The following is a 22,574-nucleotide window of genomic DNA, read 5'->3' as shown; positions in this document are numbered from 1 at the left end:
TGGAGTCGGTATTTAAGTAAACAAAAGAAAAATAAATACATCTTCAAACCCAAAGTATGTTTTAAAGTAGCATTCTCACCAAATACTCGGTGGTGTTGGGACTCTCTCCAAAGGCACTGAGCATTGTGAGAACAAGATTAAAGCAACAACATCAAGAAGATGGCCAAGACTGTGCAGACAAAGTAATGTGGAAGGGGCTGTGGAGAAGGAATTGGAAGCTGGGGGAAGAACAGAGAAAAACCAGAGTTAATGAAGAAAAGATTAGGAAAAATTTGGTATGGCAACAGAGGAGCAGGAGAATGTTAGATGGGAAGGTGGTGGCAGAATAGGGGCAGGTAAAGGGTGAGCCGTGTCGAAGGATGGCAAGCGACAGACAATTCGGAAGGAGCACAAACTCAGTGTTTGGCAAAAAGCAGATAAAAAAAAGTGACAGTACCCTGCCGAGTCCAAAAACATTGTTCAAGTGAGAATTTTTTGGTAAAAAAGTGAAAGCCAGTTAGTGTAATCCAAACAGACATCACTCCGGAAATGGCATAAAAGTAGAAAGAGTCAGTACAAAGGAAAAGAACAGCTACAGGAAATGTTCTTTTAAGAACACGGAGTCACTGGAAATAGGAAACTGATGTTGACTGTGATTCGTACTGGTTAGGAAACTGTTGTCACGGTCCTCACAGCGAATGCAGTCCAACCAGTGGCAAGACAAAGACTGTAAGGCATAAATAGGAAACACAGGCTGTTTCCTATAACTTTTATCAGATATGAAGTGGGACTTTTAGTGGGAGAGCTTGAATTCTGCTGAAAGGAGATGGTGCAGGAAAGCAAGATGAAAAGGTAAATTGTCAGCCTTGGCTTGAGAAAATGTGTCAGGGGAAAGCGGACAGCAGAGAAACAAACTGTAACAAGAACTTGTAAGAACAAGGCGAGCAAGGGAAGAAATAGCACTGAGGAAACTTCCCAAACACCATCAATGCACACCTGAGAGGCGAGTGCTCAGTCCCCACGTGCAGAAAGAAGAGGAAACATTAAGAGTGACATTTAACTGCCACAGTGAAACCAAAGCTGACAGTAATGAGAAGACGAAGGAAAGAGAAAAGGTGCTTGGTTAGACTTTTCTCCTCAGCGAAAAGCGAGGCTGTACGAAGGCAGATCTGAGTCTCAATTTCCAGAAATATTTTGAGAGAAATTAGCTTGGTTCAGGAAAGCTGAAAAAAACAGAAAAAAATAGGAAAAAAAAAAAAAAAGCAGATGTTCAGATTAGATAGAAATTATAATGGCTGTCAGCAAAAGGTCAGTTACTCTGGCTAAGGCTGTACTACAGACTCAAGAATATTCTAACTGCAGTTTCCACTTTGAAATTTGTTTTATTTGTATTTCTTCTTAATAAGCATTTTGTTAACAACATTCAGGATCTTTAGAAATCAAAATACATTGCAAATTGCAGTACACATCCAGAAATGAGACAGGTTGCATTTCATCCACTGAAGTGATGAGAATTTCATCAGAAGTGGAACCTTCTTTGGTTAAATAAGAACAGCAGTTCAAACTAGCTGTGCTTAAATCCTGTACACGCAATACGTTTGCACAAATTAGCAAAAAGTGAGAACTCAAGTTTAGAACTTTGTCTTCCTTTTTTTTCAGCAAGTAAACAGACATAACTAAATGCATCTCTTAAATATTGCAAAACCACAGTTAAAGTCTTAAATAACACACATTGCACAACAAGCTTTTGGGGGGAAGCTACAGAAATAACTCAGATACAGAACATGTGGAAATAAATTACACATCAGCTAGTGGAAATGCTTAATAAATTCCTAAGTGCTTATCAAGACCTTTTATAAAACTGTTTATTTGTTATAATAATTAAAACACACCAAATAAATAGGAGTTCTGCTATTGACTCGAACTGAAGCAAGACCAGTCCCTTTACAGTCTCAAGGAACTATGATTTTATGATGATATCTCAATAACATTCTTTGGGTTAAAAGCTTTAACAAACATCACTTACCACATGATGATCAATATCACTTGAGACACTTATCAGTTTAAAGAAAAATTGGAACCAGTATATAAATAATAACATAAAGCCCAATTAAGCAAACTACCGTGTCCTCCACTTTTTCTGGTCCAGAAAATTCCATCCAAAACCCGCAGGTCATATTTTTGATGAATTTCTACAGACTTTCAGGGACTTTTATGGTAGCTATTCCTTGGAGAAGGAAGCGTGAAATGAGAACAGGTGATTTAAGACGGCATTTCTTCAGGAAGCCCCTTTTGTCACTGTACATGCCACCGCTGTTTCGTGTTTTGAGGTTCTGTCAAGAGCTTCACAGCAGGTCCATACAGAAAAGCTTCTTGACGAACGTGACAATTTACAATACAGAACCTACTCCAATTAATCTAGGTGTGCAGGGGAACAGCCTATAGCAAGTAGGATATTGTTAATTCAAAACCTTTCCTATTGCAGCCTTACTTCTTAAACAGTTAAAGCTTTACTGGACATCATCGATACAATCCCTTACTGCTTTAAGGCATGAGTGTTAATAAGTTAACGGATAGGACATAGGACCACGTCACTGTTGCCAGGCTGCCTAAGGATGTAAGTGAAATTGAGAGTATAGTAACAGCAGCATTTCTAAAATTCTTCTTCTCTTCTTCATCTTGTTTAAACATTAAGCTTGTACACTGAGTTTGCTTAATCTGTGTGTATGTGTGTGTTTAGGGGCGGGGGAGAGAATAGGCAGTTCAGGTTTCTCTGGGAATAGTAAGGAACTGGGATAATGAAACATGTAATTAAAGTTGCACAGAAATGTGAGACCTGTGGAAATTCCCTTACAGGGTCTAGTACTCTGCCTGTTGGACTCTGTTTTAAAAGTCCCATTAATGCTAAGGGGCAAAGTATCAAATCCATAGTGGACAAAGATCTCCACGGCAAAATTACAGGAATCGAGGAGGATTTCACATGATGGTATTCTATAAATCTGTACAGGATGGGCCGTTTTGCTTTAGTACTACACAGTGCAAGACTTGTGGGCAAACTCAAATGGGAAAATGCTGCTCATCTGCCAAGAAAAAAAATAAAGGGAATAGATTCAGGCAGGACGCTTCCCCCTTTTGAGTAATTACCTCTGCAAAAGATCTGCACTGCTAACAGAGCGTCTGGCAATGAGACGAGGAAAAAAAATGCTTAACAAGTGTCTAAATGAAGTTTTCCCCCACATTTGTCTTCAATTCTTCCAGAATATCAGGAATGGTAGTGATGCCTGGAGCCTCGAACTCGCTCAAGGGCTAAGTGGCCCCTGGTAGTTAAACCAGCGCGGTGCCCAGCTCCGCTCCAGGAATGACTCCCTCTCTCCCCGCCTGAACCAAAACAAGCTCAGCTACACTTAATTGGCTTCCAGCTGGTCATAGCTCACCAGCTGCCTCTGAGCTCTGCCCAGGGATTAACCTGCACCAGCTCAGGTCACTCACCCCGAGGACCCGGGCTCTCTCTCAGCCCAGCCATGGTGCGGGCTGGTGTCCAGAGCTCAGGTGCCCCCCTCCGTGGGATGCTGGCAGACCCTCCCCACAGGCCCAGAAACCCCACCACAGTGCCTAACAGGGAGAACAGCTGTATAATTTCCAAACTGTGTAATGACTTGGCTGGTTAGCCATGGGAACTTTCTTACTGTGATACCCAGAGCAACTGCAGAGTAAGTTTACCAGGACTTGTAGAGAAAAAAACGGAGGTGAATAAAATACCTTTGAACACTTCTGGTGTTATCACATGAGATGATGCCTATTCATAATGTGTTTGCAACAGAGTTTGCACTTTCACACTAGGAAAATGAGTCTTTCATGGCCTGAAATATCTACCTATCTTTAGGCTTCTTTAAAAAATAAATGCAGGAACAAGCCCTTTAAAAGTTGGTGAGGAAACAGAGTTAAGGGACTGGCTTCACCCCCAGATGAGTTAGTGATGGTTTACAAAAATCAGTTGCACAATTGAGTTAAGAATAAAGCGGTGTCTGGAGAAGGGATGCAAAAACAGTGGGACTAGAGGCTATTAAAAATACTTTTCCTGTCTCATAACAGGAAAAGGCTAGCTGAGAACATTTACTTAAATTCTTCTTATGAGAATGTTTATACTTGTATTAGGATAATCCTTGTGGGGCTGATTTGATCTTGGCCCTTAACGTGTTTAACCAGCTTTGTGTCAGTGAGAGACAAGTTACAGTGGAGCCATGTTGTTTGAGATGCTTGCATGCTTGCATTTTTTCTACTAAAAGAGAGAATTTCTCCTCAATTTCTAAGCGAAATATCAGATTATCTGATTAGGGAAAAGCACATGTAGAAAATATAAGTTATCAAGTGAGGACAGCTTTAGCAAAATATTTTTTCAAAACTTAAATATCTAAATTTTCAGCTATTAAGTTTCTCTTAGAGTACTTACAAATCAAGGGAGACCAAGCAGCAATAATACCTCCACAATGCATAGAGGGTTTTGAGTAGGTAATTTGCTTTTTCTGTAAATCAGAACATTATATTTAGCACATACTGTGTTTCCCTGTGGGTGCACAGCAACGGAAGTCAAAACAAACAGACACAAAGCATTTTTAAGCAGCATTTAAGATGATGCACTGCCTGTTTGAAGTGACAAGTTTGTACATTGCAGTGTAGGGCTAGTATTTACCTCTCCTTTATAATTTTAAAGTCTGTGTTGGTTTATTTTCACTCTGCTCCATGTGAGACGGGGATATTTTGAAGCCTTTTGGGAAAAAAAATACTCATTGTAACCACCCAGCATGAAATTTTAAGTGTTTGGAAAGGAAACTCTCTGTCTTGAAGCCCACTTAATCACCCTTTACTTGGGACTGCTTTTAAATACTCTTCTACTGCAATGGCAGAAACTTCTCCATACCAGTTTTGAAGCCAAATGTGTTCAATGTTCATTTTCATGAAGAACCACTCATAGCTACGAGGCCACTTTCTTACCACCGGGTGCCTGGAAGGACAAAGCAAAAAAAGAATTGAAAAGATGTGCCAAAGCATATGCATAGTCTGCTTTTTTCTTCAGACTGGTGTGCTCAGCCAGAGTGAAATCTGGGACCTGAGAACCACCACCATTCATCATTTTTTGCCTTCCTTGCAGTAAGGTTTATGATCTTCCACACCCCAAGCTGGCGAGAACTGCAATGAAGGCAGCCAGCGAACACCACCTTCCCCTGGTGCAGAACCCCACCTCTAAAGGCAGATGTTGTTTGGTCTCTGAGTGAAAAACAGTTAGAGGAGATTCTCTGAATGTGCGTCAGGGTTGTGCTTATACCTGTTCAAAGGAAACAGCATTCTGAACATATTACATCTTTGGTAGCGGTCGTTGTGGTATGGCAGGAGAGCTAATAAATCTAGCTAGGAGGGAGAGCACAGCCTCTTTGAGCTGTTGCCTGCTATAGCCTTCTCAGCCTGTATTTCTGTCCCGTTTCTTGGGCCTGCCCTTGGAGCTAGCTCAAAGAGACCCTCCCTGCCAGCAATACTGGGTGCTGAGAGAGTATCGCCTCTGGTCTACTCTGGATCCCAGTCCATCCCGGTTTCCCAGCAGTATTTGACTGACGAGGCAGGGTATGCCCAGAGGACCATCCCTGGCAGCCTGTGTGGGAGGTGCATGCCCCCGCTAAGGTTCGGGGTTTGCACGCCTGTTATTCTGAAGACCCAGTGGAGGGCATGGGGGCACATCCCGGGGGTGTGTGTATGTGCCGGGGTTGTGCTTCCATCTGTTCAAAAGAGACTCTTTGGTAAGTATTACGGCTTTGGCAGCAGTTGTTGCGGTACGTCAGGAGAGGTAATAAAACCTGTAAACCAAAGGCAGCAGAGCTCTGCTCTGTCTCCAAGTAGGGGGCTGTGGCTGAAGAGCACTACCTGTCCTGAGGTGGAGAAGAATCATTACAGGTAACAAATACACCCAGGATTATACAGAATCTCTCCTTGGAGCCAGGTGAAATATTTTCATAGCCCCCAGATTATAAACCATGCGCCCTACCAGAGTCCAATACTGACTTAATTGCATTTCCATATTTCGTTACCTCAAGAGTCAAAAGGAGGTCACACAGCTCTGCCTGTCGTTCCAAGCCACACAGAACCCAACACGCTTCATGGCCCCAAAGTGAAGATCAGGCTTGTTACTACTCAGATTTTCTGTACCAATGGCCACTTCCGTCTATTTGTCTCAAACCTGTAGGTTGGAGTTTACTGCGCGCCTGTTACATACAGACCTGGAAAAGATTGCTTGCTTGGCAAATTCCACTTCCTCTGGAGGCACCGTGACCATCTGTCCCGTGAGAGTCAGCCTGGAGCACCTTGGATCCTCTGGATCGATTACATTTTTTCTGTGCACAGAGAAAAACGGTCATGTGTAATAGCTTGGTTTCTTTGTGAAGAGTTTTTGGAGAAATCTGAACTCCTGCTCACATAAAAAAAGCTGCAATATTTTGTCGAGCCTTGCAGGTCTTTTCTACACCCAGCTGTAACATTTCAGGGGGCTCTTGAAGGAATACTCACCTGAAACAGATCTCTTCAGTAGATACTTGCTTAATTTATGCTCTTAAAAACTGGATTAATATATGCCAGATTGTAAAAAATGTGAAAATGGGAGTTTTCCCAGACATATGTACAGACCTGAATTCAGGAATCTGAAAAGAACTAGTGAGATGGTTAGTCTATGCCTATGCCAACAAAATAAGCATGAACACATGTATTTGTGTATAAAACATAAGGTCTTTTCCTTGTGCCTATCCTAGAAACTCAATCCTTGTTCATTTTTACCCACTTTTCAACTCCTTTACACCAAAGAGACAAGTAAGATCTATTAAAAAAAAAAATTCTCCAACTGCCTTCATCCTTCAGACCAAAACAGGGAAGAGAAGGTACTTGTTGCTTTTTGGCTCTTTCTATATAGTAATAATAAATAACTCCCATTAGTAGCTGCAGGGCAATTGCTGACTCTGACATATATAATGGAAGGATATAAATCATAAGTAAATTGACCAGTCACAAAAAAAAGCTGTAGGAGATTACTGCAAAGGCCTGATCCTGGCAAGTGCTGAGCAGCCCCAAATCTCATTGCCAGCAGTTTGAAACTGCTCAACATCTCATGGGACTGTCTCCCCTCATAAGAACATAAGCCCCAAAAATTACATTAGGAAATGAAGACTGCATTTCTTCTTCGCTATGTTTTAATCTGATGCAGCAAATCACAGTAAATTACATCTCATCTGTGTGCGATTTTACTTAAAGATCTTGGCTTGAGCCCTTTAGCCTTAACTGTGTGCAATCTGCAACAGATTTTTTTTTTTTTTTTTTTTTGGTTATAATTCTCAATATGTGTCTATTGCATCCAGAAAACATATGGGCATCCTCCTGCAGCTAATTTAACACCTGCAGACTCCCCACAGATGGTTATGAAAGACTGTATAGCTCACTGAATAAAGTATCTGCTTTTATAGACAGGGCCATGAACAGAGATACGCAAGGAAGTATAGCAGGCTGACTGATACTCAGCTATGCCCAGTAAGCACTTGGCACAGTCTGCAGCCTGAGCTCCAAAGAGCCATTTGCAGTCACACCATCTCTGGGATGTTCTTCCGGCACCCTGTTCGGTTTGGAGCAGCAGTTGTCTGAAGGGGGTGTTCATCTTAACGACCTCTGGACAAACTCCACTCTTTTTCCTTCACCACACTTTCTGCTTGGGAGGAAGGGCAGCAGCCAAAGATTAAGCTCAAACTTTCTGTTCAGTAAATAATGGCCTAATTTTCTCTAGTACATTTTGGTTTTTTTTATTCTGAATTAATAAATTAATGGTGTTCTGAGTACCCAGAAGTCTGCATTCCCTGCCCCAGCACTGGGTTTATTTCTATCAGTGTATATTCAGAGCACAAACTTGTCTACCTGGTCACCTTGGCACGCTGTAGATCCTCAGAGCTAACTCCTAGTGCGTGCTGAAGGTGCCATTTCCCAGCTGGCTGACAGTGGCCTGAGAGTGTCCCGTCCCTAAGCAGTGCAGCTCCGTGCCCCGGGGACACCCGTGGCTCCTGGCATTTCTTTTCCGTAGGCTTCGGGTGTTGTGTGGCCGCTCAGTGTCCAAGGTCCAACGAGAAGCTCACCCACCAAAACACGAATAAATACAGGCGAATACAGTGCATATAGCTGTGGAGAGAAGAGCTGAATCCCACAGACAAGGGGTGTCCGCCGAGGGCCTGTCTGTCCAGCAGCCAGGGCAGTGCAGATTCACACTCCTGCAACAGTCGGCCCTGGGTAGCAGAGCCCTAAAATCCATTTGAAGTGATCTCCTGATTTATTGTTACCTTCTGCACTTAATACTGTATCAACACCCTCTATATATGTTTATATATTTAACTTAATGATTCTTAAAACAACGGAAGCGGAGGAACTTCTCACTAGCGGCATTTCAGTTCAGAGGATTGCTTTAAACAAAAACTGTGTACCTGTGTGTGTGAAACCATTTCCTCCGCAGCCTAACAGTACCATAAAACAACTGAAGAGCCGGGAAAAGCTGGCATACTTGCAAGTGCCCTTCTTGGGTATAGCTCCTAGGTAAGACATGGGTAATTACTTTCAGAGAGGAATTAGAAAAGGATTGTTATTAAAGGATATCTGCATTCCACAGAGGGGATCAAGATGATAGATTTAGGTGTGATCAGGAGAACTGAGAGATTATGGTCCAACACCTTCTCAGGTTTCAATTATTTGAACTTTTTGTGTAAGTACATGTTTATTCTAAAAGCATACTCATTGATTTTGAGTAGGCAATGACCTGACATTACTGTGGTTAAGCAGTGAATCTTGCCTGCCTTTGCTGAGACGATTTTGCCTGATAGAACTAGTGTCAGATGTGACTCTTCCCCGATTTACAGGAAAAACTGCTCTCCACATATTTGGCTCTCCACAAAACCCACACACTGTACATCCATATCTGGAATGGTTTATTTCTGTTTTCGTCCCTGTCTCCTTCTCCTGTTTGCAGTTTTCTCTATATTCCCATGAGTCAGGGTGTTACACTGATCGACACAGAGAGTACTATTTTCTCAGTAAAAGTTATTCAAACTGAATTTTGCACATTGGAATAATATTCTGGAGGGTCAGTTTGTTTTTCTGGGAAATGAGGCAAACAAATTAGTTGTTGAGATTATGCTAGATGCAGTTTTGGAAGAGCTGAACAGGACAATGATACATTTGAGTTCAGTACACTGTGTTACTACTATGTTGGCTTTGCTTTTAGCACTGCCTCTTATCATAGGTTTTCTGTTTCAGAATAGGAACCTTGTATTCTAATCTTACATTAGCATTGGTATTTTCTTTATCAAAGGAGCCCTTCGTATTCTGAAGTAAATCTGATTCTGCATTGTTTTGGGAATAGTATTTCCCTGATAACATGTGATTACTTTTATACTTTTTTAACAGTCAAAAATCACTAAACTTACAGCTACCACTTCTAACTCCACTGTGAACAAGTCTTGAATTTTCAGTGCTGTTACCAGTGCAACTAATGTAAATGCAGGCTTTCCTACCTAGGAGTAAAGGAATATAGCCAGGGATGTAGCTCATATTTTTATTAAAGATAATAGAGAGATACCAGGGATAAATAGGTATATTTACTAAAATATTCCTCCCTCACATCTGTAGAGGCCTAGTCATGCATTCACTAGCCACTTCTTGCCTTCTGTATAAACAAACACATCTTCAGCTCTCAGCCCTTGAGTTCCTTTACTCTTTGTTGGCACAAGAACAAGTGGGTGCGGAGGAGATGCTTTATCGAACATTTATGTGCTGCTGGCTGGGGGCGAGGGGGAGGCAGAGCCAGGGGGAGACATGACATGCCGGTGACACTGTCTCTGTGCCGAGAAAACCCAAGGTGGTTTCTCAGGCCCTGTCTCCACCAGAATCAGGTCCTCTGTCTCCCCGGGGAGGATTTCATGAAGGCTATGATAAAATATAAACTGAGGGGAAGAGAAAGCAGGGAACTGTGTAAGGAGACCAAGAAACAGGGAACACATTTATTTTTTTATGTTTGTTTAAAATGCATACACCTTGTTGCAGAAATCGAGGGAAGCCAGATTAAAATGGAAGAAGATTCAGTTTATGCATTTTATAAGAACACAGTGCATTAAGAGAGACCATCTTAATTATTCATCTGATTTGTGAAGAGAGAAGAATTGACTGTCTCCATTCCTCTGCTTACGGTGACCAAACTAGGTAGGCCAAGTTGGACCCAGTCTGGGCAGTTGTCTCTTCCAAGCATGTGAGTTGAGAGCACGAGCTGCACTCACTCACAAAGGTGCCAACTTTACTGAGCCTAAGGAGAAATCTGTGTCCAAGTGAAGTACGTTTCCCAACAGAGACGCAATGCTGTGAGGTGCACTGCTGATGAACACGTCCCACTTATTTTACTGCATACCACTTCTGCACTTTCTGGGTCATGGTTCAAGCGTGGTTCAGAGGAAAGAGTGCCACCTACTCATTAAATTGTTTACTACACCAGCCATCTCTTGGATTTTAATTAGAAGGTTCCTATACAACAACTAGCCAAGTCCAGATCTAATGAACCCGTAGTTCAGGCTGATGCGGTTATATCGGCACACAAGGTGATGATGTTGGGACTTGGTTAGGATTCCCTTTCACAGTTGAGATCTCTGCTTTGACTGATGATGCTCTGTCTCCTGGTTTCTGACCAAAAGTATCCCTGAGTGTTATGTTCATTCTCAGCCTCTGCAGTCCGTTACTGAGGTGAAACAGATACGGCACTGAGCAGCAGAAAAGACAAAATAGGAGTTTGGAGAGCATTTGGGAAGGAACACCAGGTCTTCCCAAGAATGAATCAGTAGGAGGAAGCCAGAAGGGTTCAGTAACGCTCTAGGGACTGGAGGGAGGAAGCAGGAGTCTATCAAGGTGAATCTCTCTTCTTCCTCAGCCTCATTTTCCCACAGAGGAGCTGCCAACCTTCTCCTCCACCCCCATGAGGAAACAGGACCTTCCATCCTCCCTGTCAAGATCCATAAATTCTCCCCATCTGGCCTGAACACAGTTATCCATGCCCTCTGAGAAAGCACTGCTTCTACATCTCCACTTCTTTGAGTAGAATGGAAGAGAAAAGGAGTTAGGAAAGAGCTTTCTCCTATTGTAGAAATGGAGAGCCAGAGAGCCAAGAAAACCCCAGAGAACAGTTTTCCTACATTATTTTTCTACTTTAGAGCATGCAGCTCGTGTGTGGCATAAGGGCAGTGTGGCAATGCCTGTCTCCATGGTTTCTAACCTTCCTTATAGCAGCAGCAGCAGCCATACAAAGCCATGCAATTAGGAGGTGGGGACTGGAACAGCTCATCCCTGTCACCTCCCATGGACGCCAGGTAGGCACCCTGTCACCCTGCGCAGGGCTCCTCCGCACCTAGACCCAAGCTGGGTACAAGGTGAAGACTCTCTAGTGTATACAATACATCACAGGACCCCTAAAGTCTACAGAACGAAAAGGAGGAAATGCTATGTCCTCATAGAATCATTGTAAAGTGCTTATAATTTCAATTCGTAACTGTGATTAAGTTTGAAAAGCAAGTTATCCTCCTTATACATTTCGTTTGCTCACCACTAACTACCAGAGTCTCTGAAGCAGAAAGAATGTACTGGTGCCGCTAATCTGCATGGCATGAACGTCAAACAAAATCTCTGCTGAAAGCAATTTCATAATCTGAAAAGCTGTTGCTGGCCTTCAGCTGGATACGGCTGGGCGGTTTTGCCCTGCCCTGCTCTGATTTTGACAAGAATTTCTTTATCAGCTATGCCTGAGAGTCAGCAAAGATAGTTAAAAGACATCTTTGCTTTTGCTTTTTGGAAGACCAGTCTTCTGAATCTGTAGTCAGGCTTGGGACCTGAAGAGTATTAGTACAATGGCTATTGTGCATCTAAGTGAGTCTGTATTCATAGCATACCTGTTTTCATGTTTTAAATAATTTCATTCTTCCTAGAAGATAATCCTTCCTAGAATGTTTTCATTAGAATTTGTTAAGTGAAGTCAGTCTGTTTGTCTGTCTTCATTGACAATAACAACTCACTTCTTTAGCTGAACTCTGTTTCAGACGGGAAACTTTTATATAATTTAACCACAGACAATTCACAGGGAAAAAAAAAAATCACAGCATCAACTATTTCTGTAAACAGAGTCAGAGAAGCACATACTACTTCACTAGAAAGGGATTTTGGGAAGTTGGTTATTTAAGAATACAGGAAAAAAAAATAGTAATTTAGAGCTATATTGTGTACGTTGGGTCACAATGATAGTAGGTTTCATATTTGACTTTCTAATTTGGCATCTTCCTGATTTTTTTAAATACAGATTTTTCAGGAACAGCTACTGACATAATTATTTGCATATGACTAAAAAGAGCCAATATAAATACCAGAACAAGAAATATGTCTGTGCCACAGAACCAGGAGGTGGATCTCAAAAATTGAGGGATGTCTGGATTCAGCCTTTGTCTTCAGCCTGCATCACTTCTCTCTGTGTGAAGGCGCAGTGCCCAATTTCTTTGTTATATTCATCCTCGTATTAACAGACAGTGTCTCTACAAACCCAGGGGTAGCTATATGTTGGATGGCCAACTGATGTTTCAAAAGTTGTGTTTGCCACCCATGTCAGGCTCAGGATTGCCCGGCGATGAAGTTGGCATTTTATGCAAGTTGCCGATCAACCACGCAGCAGGGACCCTAACCCACCCAATTACCTGCCTGTTCCCATGGCCTGCTGGTATCTGGGAGGGCTGGAGATGCTCAGAGCTTCCTGTCAGCCTTTTCGATGCAGCGTTTAGGAAACCTAAGGAGCCAGCTTGTACCTACTGGAGGCGTCTCTCCGGTTGTGCCGATCTGCTACCTCGAGCAGTGGATGAGCCTGGTGGGTAAAATGGCTCTGATGGAGCCACCCCTGATGTGGTCATGAACCAGGTGAGGAACCTCAAAAATTCTGAGGCTTCCTCAAAATCATTCACAGTCTGTAGTGTGGATCTGAAACACCATCCTCCAAACTAATAGCAAAGAAAAACAGACACATGGACTGACCCCAGAGTTCACTGCTTTTCTTTCTTTTTCCCTTGTGTGAAAACCAGTTCATGGCAGCCGTGTAACTGCTCCTTCTCTAAGAAAGCTGCAGTTGGTCCTTACAAATGTGCTGAACCTGATGTCAAGGAGGAGACACACGTTTAAAATTAATTGCCCATCTTCCAGACTGCAGCTGTAATGAGGGAGGCCCAGGAGCTTACTTGGAAAGGGAGATCCTCTGAGCAGCCTGTGTGTTGGGAAATGTGTTTAGAACAATAGCAGCTCTATTCTTTAATGTCAGGCTTGGTCTTGCTCCCTCTGAAAGCTCTAAGAATGGGACTCAATCTTTTCAGCTTGTCTGTGGCATAGACATGCCAGCTTAGTCTATTTATAGCCTTGAACCATTTAATTTTTTTTTGCCTCTATTATCCATTTATCAGCCTTCAGATAGTTGCTAACGAATGCTTTCTGTAGCCTGGCCGTCAGAGAGCCTTCTCAGAGAAGTGCAGCCCGTCTCCTTCTGGGAAATGGCAATCTCTGGGTCAGAGATGAGGAATCCAGACTGTAGCTGCAACATTATAATGTCTTGCAATTAGTGGCTATTCAGATGCATCGCAGCACTTTTTCTTTCATTATTAAATGTTATTTCTCTTATTAGATTAGGCTTCTCAAAGTTTCTCACCAGCTGGTTAAATATTAAAGCTGGAGCACCAAAAAGACCACTCTGTATTCCTCACATCCCTGAAAGTGAAAATATTTATTGTCAAGGTTTGGAACTTGGGTCTGTTCTGAAACAAAACAAATTAAATTTGCTACTAAATAAATTTAGTATCAAACTGATGTACACGCACACAAGTCACTTGAAACTCATTAGATACAAGACGACTATTGAAATATCAGCTATGTTTTCTTTCTAAAGGACAGAGACTTCTTTTGCATGCAGTAGGTCAGAAGCATTTTTCAGGAGAGTGCCAAATACTCCCAGGAGCGTTGACTGCAGGCATCGACCGGCTTTCACTTTTATTTTAATTCTTGCAACTCAGACTAGGTTAATAATGAAATTCTAATAAAATTCCACATGAAAACAAGCTACAAATACGTTGCTGGTATACAAGGCCATGAACTTTCTCATGCTGAGCATTATTCATTTAGCTATTATGTGTAATAATTTTGAAGCCCAAACAATTAATGACACTCTTGACCAAGAGAACCTCTGGTGGTAAAACCACCTATAAATGACACTTTCCTTTGCAAAGAAAACTTCACAGATACCATTTTTATACTAACAGGTCCTGAGGTCTCTCAGAGTAAAAGGTCTTGCCTCTCATACAGTGTAAGTGAAGAGGAGGAAGCCTGTCACACAGAACCCGAGCCACCACTCAAAGCTCAGCACTGACGATGCGGCGTGCTGTTTGCGTGGCGCAGCCTGGCTATCTCACCCCAAAAGGGATGCTTGGTTACAGGAGGCAGAGAAAGGAGAAAGTTAAAGTCCCTGTGCCCACATGGTTCCTGGTTGTGAGACAGCTTGCTCACATTTTCCTAGCTATCATCAAGAGCACAAACTGCAGCTCAACAAATGTCCCAGTTTTTCATTCTCCATTATTGCTTGTTCTTTGCACTAATGCCAGCCAACATCTGTTCCAGATGAGAACTCCAGAAATAATGAAAAACAAACTGAATGTAAGAACAAAATAAATATTGCAAGGAGCGCTGATCAGACTCTGAATCTGTGTACTCAATTCAGTAGTAAGCTCAATATTCAGAGTACGGTTACATGGTAAAATAAGGATGTCCTATCTTCCTTCACCTTCTCCCTTCCCTTCTCCTTTGCACTCCTCTGGCTCCTGGGGAGCTGATTCAAGTCACTAGCCCAGTAGAAACCTCATCCAGAAAAAAAAAAAAAATAAAGGGAAAGGAAGAGCTTTCTGCTGGGTTACTGAGCTAAAATAGGCCCACCATATGGTTAGCTGAAGGGAGGACGTGGGATTATATGGCCAGGAGCAGCAGCGGCTATGGGAAGAAAGGAAGAAGGACTGGCAGAAAACCTTCGTCTCATTGTCGGGTTCATTTTCTTCAGACTTATGTTTCAAATCAGAGTCAGGCGAAGCCCAGAGCTAATGTGAGAGAGACGGCGGGGAGGGGGGGACCAAGCAACTGGTGGTAGGGAAGGAGAGTAGGGGTGTGGCAACTGGTAATTAACTTGGCTTAAGATGTCTTGGAAATCCAGGTTTAGCTCCTTGGTGGCCAGAGAGCTCTTCCCACCAGCAAGCGTGCTCTCAGGCTGCGGAGGGGACTAGAGAGTCGGGTGGCAGAATCCAGGTTGCCCCAGCTGCAAGACAAACAGCAGCACATTCTGGCACACGGAACAAAAGGGTAGTGGTTTGGAAATTATTAGCTACTTAACAGAAAGACAGTGAATAAATATTCTCGAGGGGTTGTGATGTATATGGATTTCATATTTCTATAAATCATGCAGCAGTTCTCTTTTGTTGGTGAATTGACACTTCCCAAACAGGTAAATCTGGCAGTGACATTGCTAAAGCATAAAAGGCACAAGGCTTTCAAGAATGGCTGTTTAAAGTGAGGGATGAAAGGCCACACTTAAGTGCCTACATGGGTGTGTAGTTTTCAGAAGTGTGCAACACCAGCAGTTATCATCAATGGAAGCTGCTCTGAGTCTTAAGCCTCTGAAAATAGGGCATTGCGTAGGTGCTAGGACATAGGACTTAACATACATTTTTAAGCACTTGGTCTAGATACTCTGCTCACTATTTGATTGAATGAAAAAGCTGAGAAAGCAGGAATAAGTTCCATTAGCCTGTTACGAAGTGATGCATTTATTTATTAAATTATTAATTCAAAATACTTAATGAAATAATTCTAAGGAACAAGTAGAACCATTCTAGTTCACTCCAGTTCATTCCGGTCAACTCTGTTGAACTCCTCAAGCACTGAAAGCTGAATTACCTTAACAAATGTTGCAATGGAAGATTCCTATTAGGTGTGTGACTTCGCAAGAGGAAGCCATGACTTCCATTCCTTGGGAATGGGATGTCAGCCTGAAATCACTCTTACTGCTTAGGACTAAGAAAGATTTAATTTTGCCACCATATAACTCTGAAGAAAACAGTATATTCTGGAGACAAACACAGACAGGTGCAACAGCAATGCGCTTCGTATTTGCCATTCACTGCTTTTTTCCAGTGTTGTTCTCAGGGTTTGAGAGGTGGGATGATAACCAAGGCAATCCCCAGCTGGGGAAATGTGGGATCCAGCTCTCAAGATAAACCTCTTCTCCCCTAAAGAGGACCTTAAGTTGGGGTAAAAACTTTCAATGCCATTTCTTTCTGAAGCAGCCTATAATTTCTAGTTCTTCTCTCTCCTTGGAATATCAGCTAAGATCTGCTTTGGTAACAGAATTCTGTCTGACACAATTTCAGTGTCGTGTACCTCGTCACGTAAGGAGGCCTTTGGAAATAACACTTCACACAAGGGTGACCCAGCCAAGTTTGCCACATGTTTGACTGTAAACAAACATATGGCAGAGATACGTCTTTTCCAAGGAGACAAGCACAGAGGGGAGAAATGGATCATCTTGGAGTTTACATATATACATTTTACACACATAAAGCTTCAGTGATCTGGAGTTATTCATTGTACGTATGATTAGGAGGAAGTCAACTCACTGCTATCTCTGCAGACAGGAACCTGGGGCTGGCTGTAGATCAGGAAATCTCAGACCCGGCTTCCTTTGTGTGGGGGATCATTTACCGACTGTTTAGGATACACAAGGCATCAAAAATTTGCAATTATTATCATATTCAATCGTACCCTCAGAAGAGGTAGAAATTAGATTGAGCAGCATGGTCCTGAGTGGTATAACTTGTGAACTGAGAGCCCGAGATCCCCTCACAGACCCTGGAGAGCTAGAGTATCACCAAGGCAATCGGCAGGGCCTCCAGAGCTGTTCAGCAGAGCAAAGGTGTCTGCTGTGATTTGGATAGCCCTCGAAACTCTATGGACTGTATTGACTAGATCACCGTGGCCTATAATAGGATCTCGAGCACCTAGATTTTATGTAGGCACCTCCAGGAAGAGATTAAAATGCAGGTATGTTGATGTGTGAGCTGAAAGCCACTCCAGCTGTTGATGCTACAACATACTTCAGTGACACTTCTGGTTTGTTTGTTTTTTTTTTTACCATGCCTTACTGGGGCAATTTACTGCAAAACAAACCTAAGGAGGAGCATGTAGCTGATGGTGAGAGGCAAAAATAAAAGCAGGATATTGAAGGTGAGGACCCAGCATTTTTTTCTTAGGACTCTGTTCTCACTGAACGTGGTAGTAGGCAGATAAAACTCTCTTACCTGCAGAAATTTCCATCTGCCTCTGGCAGCGTCAGAGAAGCCACGGGATTCTTCAGGAGATCTGCCACACTGTTGTCCTTTGGCGTCACGTAAAAGAAAGGGATTCCAGTGCTGTTATTGACGGGACCATCACTGAGAAGTAAACAGTTCCCATAGGGCATACCTTGGATCTGCAAAATCCAAACAAGCAACTGGTTACATCTTTGCTCACAGACAGTTGACAATGTCGGGGATTCCCTCAAGGGCTCTAGCAGAGAGGACAGCAACCCTCAATTGCTCCCCCTTTCTGCTGTCATCGTGAGACAGACCTTCTTCTAAATTAGATCTATCACAGCTCTATAAAAACAGATCTCTCCTCTATTTCTTTTTTCCAGTTCTGTCAATGACACTACAGAGAACATTTTCTCTTCCATTGAGCTTAAAGGAACTACCAAATTAAAAATGTTTAAGTGCATGAAAATCAATGCCATCAGCGTCAAGAAATGTTTACTCTAAACCAGTCCCGATGCCTTTTCTCAAACCCAAAAGGATACAGAGCCTAATTTAGCCTTGAATCACGCTGACTTTTACACTAATTTTGCCCCCCCCCCCCCCCCTTTTGGCCCTGATTTGCAATGTGATTGCATCAGTTTGCCAAGGAAGTGAGAGGAAGGCATTTTAGCTAGAGTTGTTTGAAGTCCAGATGGACATCAGCTCAGCTGCTGGGGTAGGAACCTTCCTCCCTGTCAGGAGAGACACCAAGGAGCCAAGTTTTCAGAAAGTTTTCTCCCATACACTGACCTGCATACACACAGTGGATATAACGCATGCAAAAATGTCCCTGCCCAGTAGTGACACACATTAATATTCCTCATAACGATTTATACTCCTACCTTGCTTTTCATCCCATTATAAATCACAATGACAGATATTTAATGAATTCCTATTTTTTCGTTTTCAGATATTTCTTTCCTCATGGTCAATTAGATGTTAAATAGCAAAATTATCGGTCAATGTGTTAATTCAATGCAACTGGTAAATCCTCTACAGCAAAATCAAATTAAGTATGAACAGTACACTCAGTCTGTCATGCATGGTTAATGTTACAGTGGATGCTCAAAAAGAACTGGGAACACAGGCAGCATAACTCAGCATTCAGAGCAGCAACACCCCCCTTATCAATTCCAAATTCTATTATGAATCAGATTTTTCTGTGCTATCTCTGAGTTGTAACTAGACAGCTAACTGCAGACTGTGTTATGGCTGTAACTCCACTGAGGTTTCTGGCATGACCATCAACCAGAAAAGTTAAGATCATATGATTTAATAGGATTTCTGACAAACTGATGTAGAATTACATGCCTCTTGTGTGTATGTATATAATTATTTAATGGTATCTTTTTTTAACCTGTTGCTTTTTATTTCACAATAACATAAACTGTCACTAACTCAGCCAAGCTTTCAGAAGGTTCATGTGCTTCAACCCTTTTTTTTTTTTTTTTGTTGTGTGTGTGAGTGGTATTGGATGCTGTGTCTCCTTCCAACCTTTCATTTTAAAAAGGGAAATATTTTAAAGCTGGGGAAAAAAAAAAAAAATAATGACCCCGCTTCTCCAGTGCAGCCCAGCTCTTTTGCTTAATACTTCTGTCAGAGAAATTGTCCTTTAAGCTGCTATTGCCGGACCGCGGCGGGACAGACAGATTTTGTGGCAGCCCAGCAGGGTCTCCTCCTCCCTTCCTCCTCCTCCTCTTCCTCCTCCTCCTCCTCCTGGCCGGGTGACAGCCCAGGGGAGGCAGCGGGGGCTCGGCCCCGCTCACCCCACGGGGAGTGGGCAGCAGCCGGCTCCAGGGCGCTGCGAGGAGCGAGCAGAGCCCCGCTCCAAACCCCACGGCCTCGCTTCTGCCTTAAAGCTTTTGCCTCCCCGGCGCGGTTTTTAGGGCGCCTCCCTCACCCTACTCCAAACGCGGTTTCTCTTCCCCGAGTTTCCACTCTTTTCCCCGCGCAGCGGGCGGCTGCCGGCACACAGCACCGCGGCGGGTAACGCGTGACCGCGGCGGCCCGCGGGCGTGGGGAAAGCACCGTACCTTGCCTCGCGCGGCCCGCGTCGCCAGGAAGCCCCGGGTGTTGTAGCGGGCGAGGAAGCGGGCGGTGCCGGCGCGGCCCGGCGCCCCGCCGCCCTCCCGCCGGTACGAGAACATCCGGGACGGGGCGGCCCCCGGACCCTGCCCCGGCCGCCGCCCCGCCGGCCCGGGGCCCAAGGCCGCGTCCTCCCGGTAAGCCGAGGCCGGGTAGCTCTGCTTCCACAGGCCGCCCGCCTCCTCCAGCAGCGCGGGGAGGGTCTCCTCGGTGGAGGAGCTGTGCAGCTCGTCCGCCGCCACCCCCCCGGCCTCGGGCAGCGGCCAGGACACCGAGCTCACCACCACGTAACCCCCCGCGCCGCCCCACAGCAGCGCCGGCAGCCACCACCACCACCACCGCCACCACCACCACCGCCGCCGCCCCGCCGACATCTTCTGCGGCAGGCGCGGGCCGCGCCGCTCCCGCAGCACCCTCCTGCGGCCGCCGCCCGCCCCGCAACGCCCCCCCCACGCACAGCACCCCCCCCATCACCGCCACCCCCACGGTGCTCCCAAATATTGTACTCACCCCCCCCCCCCCGCCACCCCCACGGTGCTCCCAAATATTGTACTCACCCCCCCCCGCCACCCCCACGGTGCTCCCAAATATTGTACTCACCCCCCCCCCCCGCCACCCCCACGGTGCTCCCAAATATTGTACTCACCCCCCCCCCCCCCCCACCCCCACGGTGCTCCCAAATATTGTACTCACCCCCCCCCCCCCGCCACCCCCACGGTGCTCCCAAATATTGTAATCACACCCCCCCCCCGCCACCCCCACGGTGCTCCCAAATATTGTACTCACCCCCCCCCCCCGCCACCCCCACGGTGCTCCCAAATATTGTACTCACCCCCCCCCCGCCACCCCCACGGTGCTCCCAAATATTGTACTCACCCCCCCCTCCCACCACCCCCACGGTGCTCCCAAATATTGTACTCACCCCCCCCCCGCCACCCCCACGGTGCTCCCAAATATTGTAATCACCCCCCCCCCCCGCCACCCCCACGGTGCTCCCAAATATTGTACTCACCCCACCCCCGCCACCCCCACGGTGCTCCCAAATATTGTACTCACCCCCCCCTCCCCGCCCCAGCTTTAGCCGGGGGGGTCATTTTCCACCGCCCCCCCCCCCCCCCCCCCCCCCCCCCCCTTGCCAACCCTGTGCGGTGAGGGCCACTGTGGCCTTGGTGACACCCGTGGGGCAGCCACCCGCGGCGTGGGTGCGCCGAGGGCCCCGCCGCGGGTTTGCCCTGCGTTTGCGTGTCGTTTGCTGGGAGGCTGCTGGAGCGGCTCGGCCAGGCGTGAGGGCAGGCAGGTATTTCATCAAATAATTCTCCAGATGTACTTAATGTGCAAATCCAGACGTGTGAAACTGTCGGGGCAGAAGCCATGCGATCTCTTTGTTGATTCGAGAAGAGAGAATCCACGAGGGAGCGTGCCCATGCGAACACTCCCGTTTGCAGGGGAAGCTTCGTTTGGATGCCGGGGTCAAGCAACAGCGTGGCCCCAAGTCCCAGAAGACAGCCGTCCTTGGTGCCACTGCTCGTGGGGTCCCACCCGATGCGTGAGTGCGTGGAGCTGCTATTAAACGCTGTGTTTCCCAGGCAAGGTTTTAATTAGGCAAAAATTTGAACATGTATTTGAATTTATGTCAATGGCCCAGTCTAGTAAAGGAGCTTTTGCATCCTGCTCCTTTTCAGTTCTTGGCAGTAGACCCCTTCAGTATGACAATGCCAACTTATAATTCTCTAAAATGTACGCTTGTACACTTTCATTGTATTCATGCAAAATATTTAAGGAGTTCAACAGGAGACAAGAAGGAATGAATCTCGCAGGAGCCTTTGCCTTTCACAAGGTTCTCAGACCTTACCTTTCCGTAGCAGAACAGATCACAAGGTCAGCCTGCTGTTACAACTTCTGCTTGATTGCTCTATCAGAATATGCTGCCTATCCAATCTAGCGTATAAACATTTGTAAATAAAAGTGGACTGGAAAATATTGAGTGTGTATTTTCCTAGACCCCCCCCTGTTTTTTTATCTTCACCATAAAAACCTGAAGGTTAGTGAAAAGAGGGACCTTAAGGCCCAAATGAATTTTCCCGGCTGTGAAGATACTTACCCAGAGTGCGTAATTTCACTACCAAGTTCTTAATCTTATCAGCAGAATTGAATGTATGGCTACCTTTTCGTTTAGCACATGGCCCTGTCTACATGTGCTGTAATACCACCCATTTGAATATTGATTCGCACTTCAGCACCTGAGCTGAGACAGAAGAACGTAGATGCAGGTGGAAAAGAAATGCAGATTTCCAAAACTAAAATGAGTGAAAGCTTGCTAAACTCCTCACAAGTGCTTTTCTCTAGTTCAGGAAATGGCCATTCTTAAAATAACGAAGCAGTTATCTCTTCTTGAAATAACAACTAGGCTCAGTCAACTCCCTGCAGATGTACTCTTCAAAAATATTTAAAAACGTAATTTCCCTGGTGTTTCAGGGAATTTCCTCATTCAATCTAATGTATGCAAGATACAAATTTCATACTCTGTATTTACTATTTCATACAAATTTATTCCAGGATTTCTCTTTATAAGAGTCTTTGCTTGCACTTTGCTTATAGATCAAGTTCAAACAACCAAGTTTCTAACATAAATCAGTAACATTATATACAACCTGTTTTATTTCAGTTAATAGATTTATATGTGACTGACTCTTGTATCCTGCAGAAATGAGAAACAAAGCAGGGATTTCTCAAGGCATACGGATTATTGCTAAATTCTATATGCAATAAATATAAATTTTAAATTGTGCATGGTAGACACAAAGCAGCATTGACACAGAGTCATTCATCTGTTCTGTAGCTGCCGGGTAAATTTACCACAATGACTTCAGGCAGGCCTTCAGCTTTACTGATGACAAAAAAATACAAGGAATATGTAAAACCAACAACAAATATTTCACCTTTTTCTTCTGACGATTTATTCAAATAAAGTCAAACAACCAAATCATGTGACAACTTAAAATAACTGTGTTGCTAGCACAG

At 44.4% G+C, this 22,574-nt stretch overlaps 1 protein-coding gene across 1 annotated transcript; it reads right to left on the bottom strand.

Moving 5' to 3' along the window:
• Positions 1 to 1,341: 1,341 nt before the first annotated feature.
• CREG2 (cellular repressor of E1A stimulated genes 2) lies at positions 1,342 to 19,960 on the bottom strand. Its single transcript, XM_032997070.2, has 4 exons — positions 19,502 to 19,960; positions 17,439 to 17,608; positions 6,246 to 6,359; positions 1,342 to 4,981 (listed from the first exon to the last, which is right to left on the bottom strand). Exons 1-4 carry the CDS (start codon positions 19,925 to 19,927, stop codon positions 4,834 to 4,836), a joined length of 858 nt encoding a protein of 285 aa, XP_032852961.2. The 5' UTR covers positions 19,928 to 19,960; the 3' UTR covers positions 1,342 to 4,833.
• Positions 19,961 to 22,574: the final 2,614 nt, after the last annotated feature.

Source organism: Tyto alba, unplaced genomic scaffold, assembly GCF_018691265.1.
Source record: "Tyto alba isolate M040663 unplaced genomic scaffold, T.alba_DEE_v4.0 Super-Scaffold_45, whole genome shotgun sequence".
Lineage (NCBI taxonomy): Eukaryota > Metazoa > Chordata > Aves > Strigiformes > Tytonidae > Tyto > Tyto alba.
This window is presented reverse-complemented; position numbering and strand designations above follow the sequence as displayed.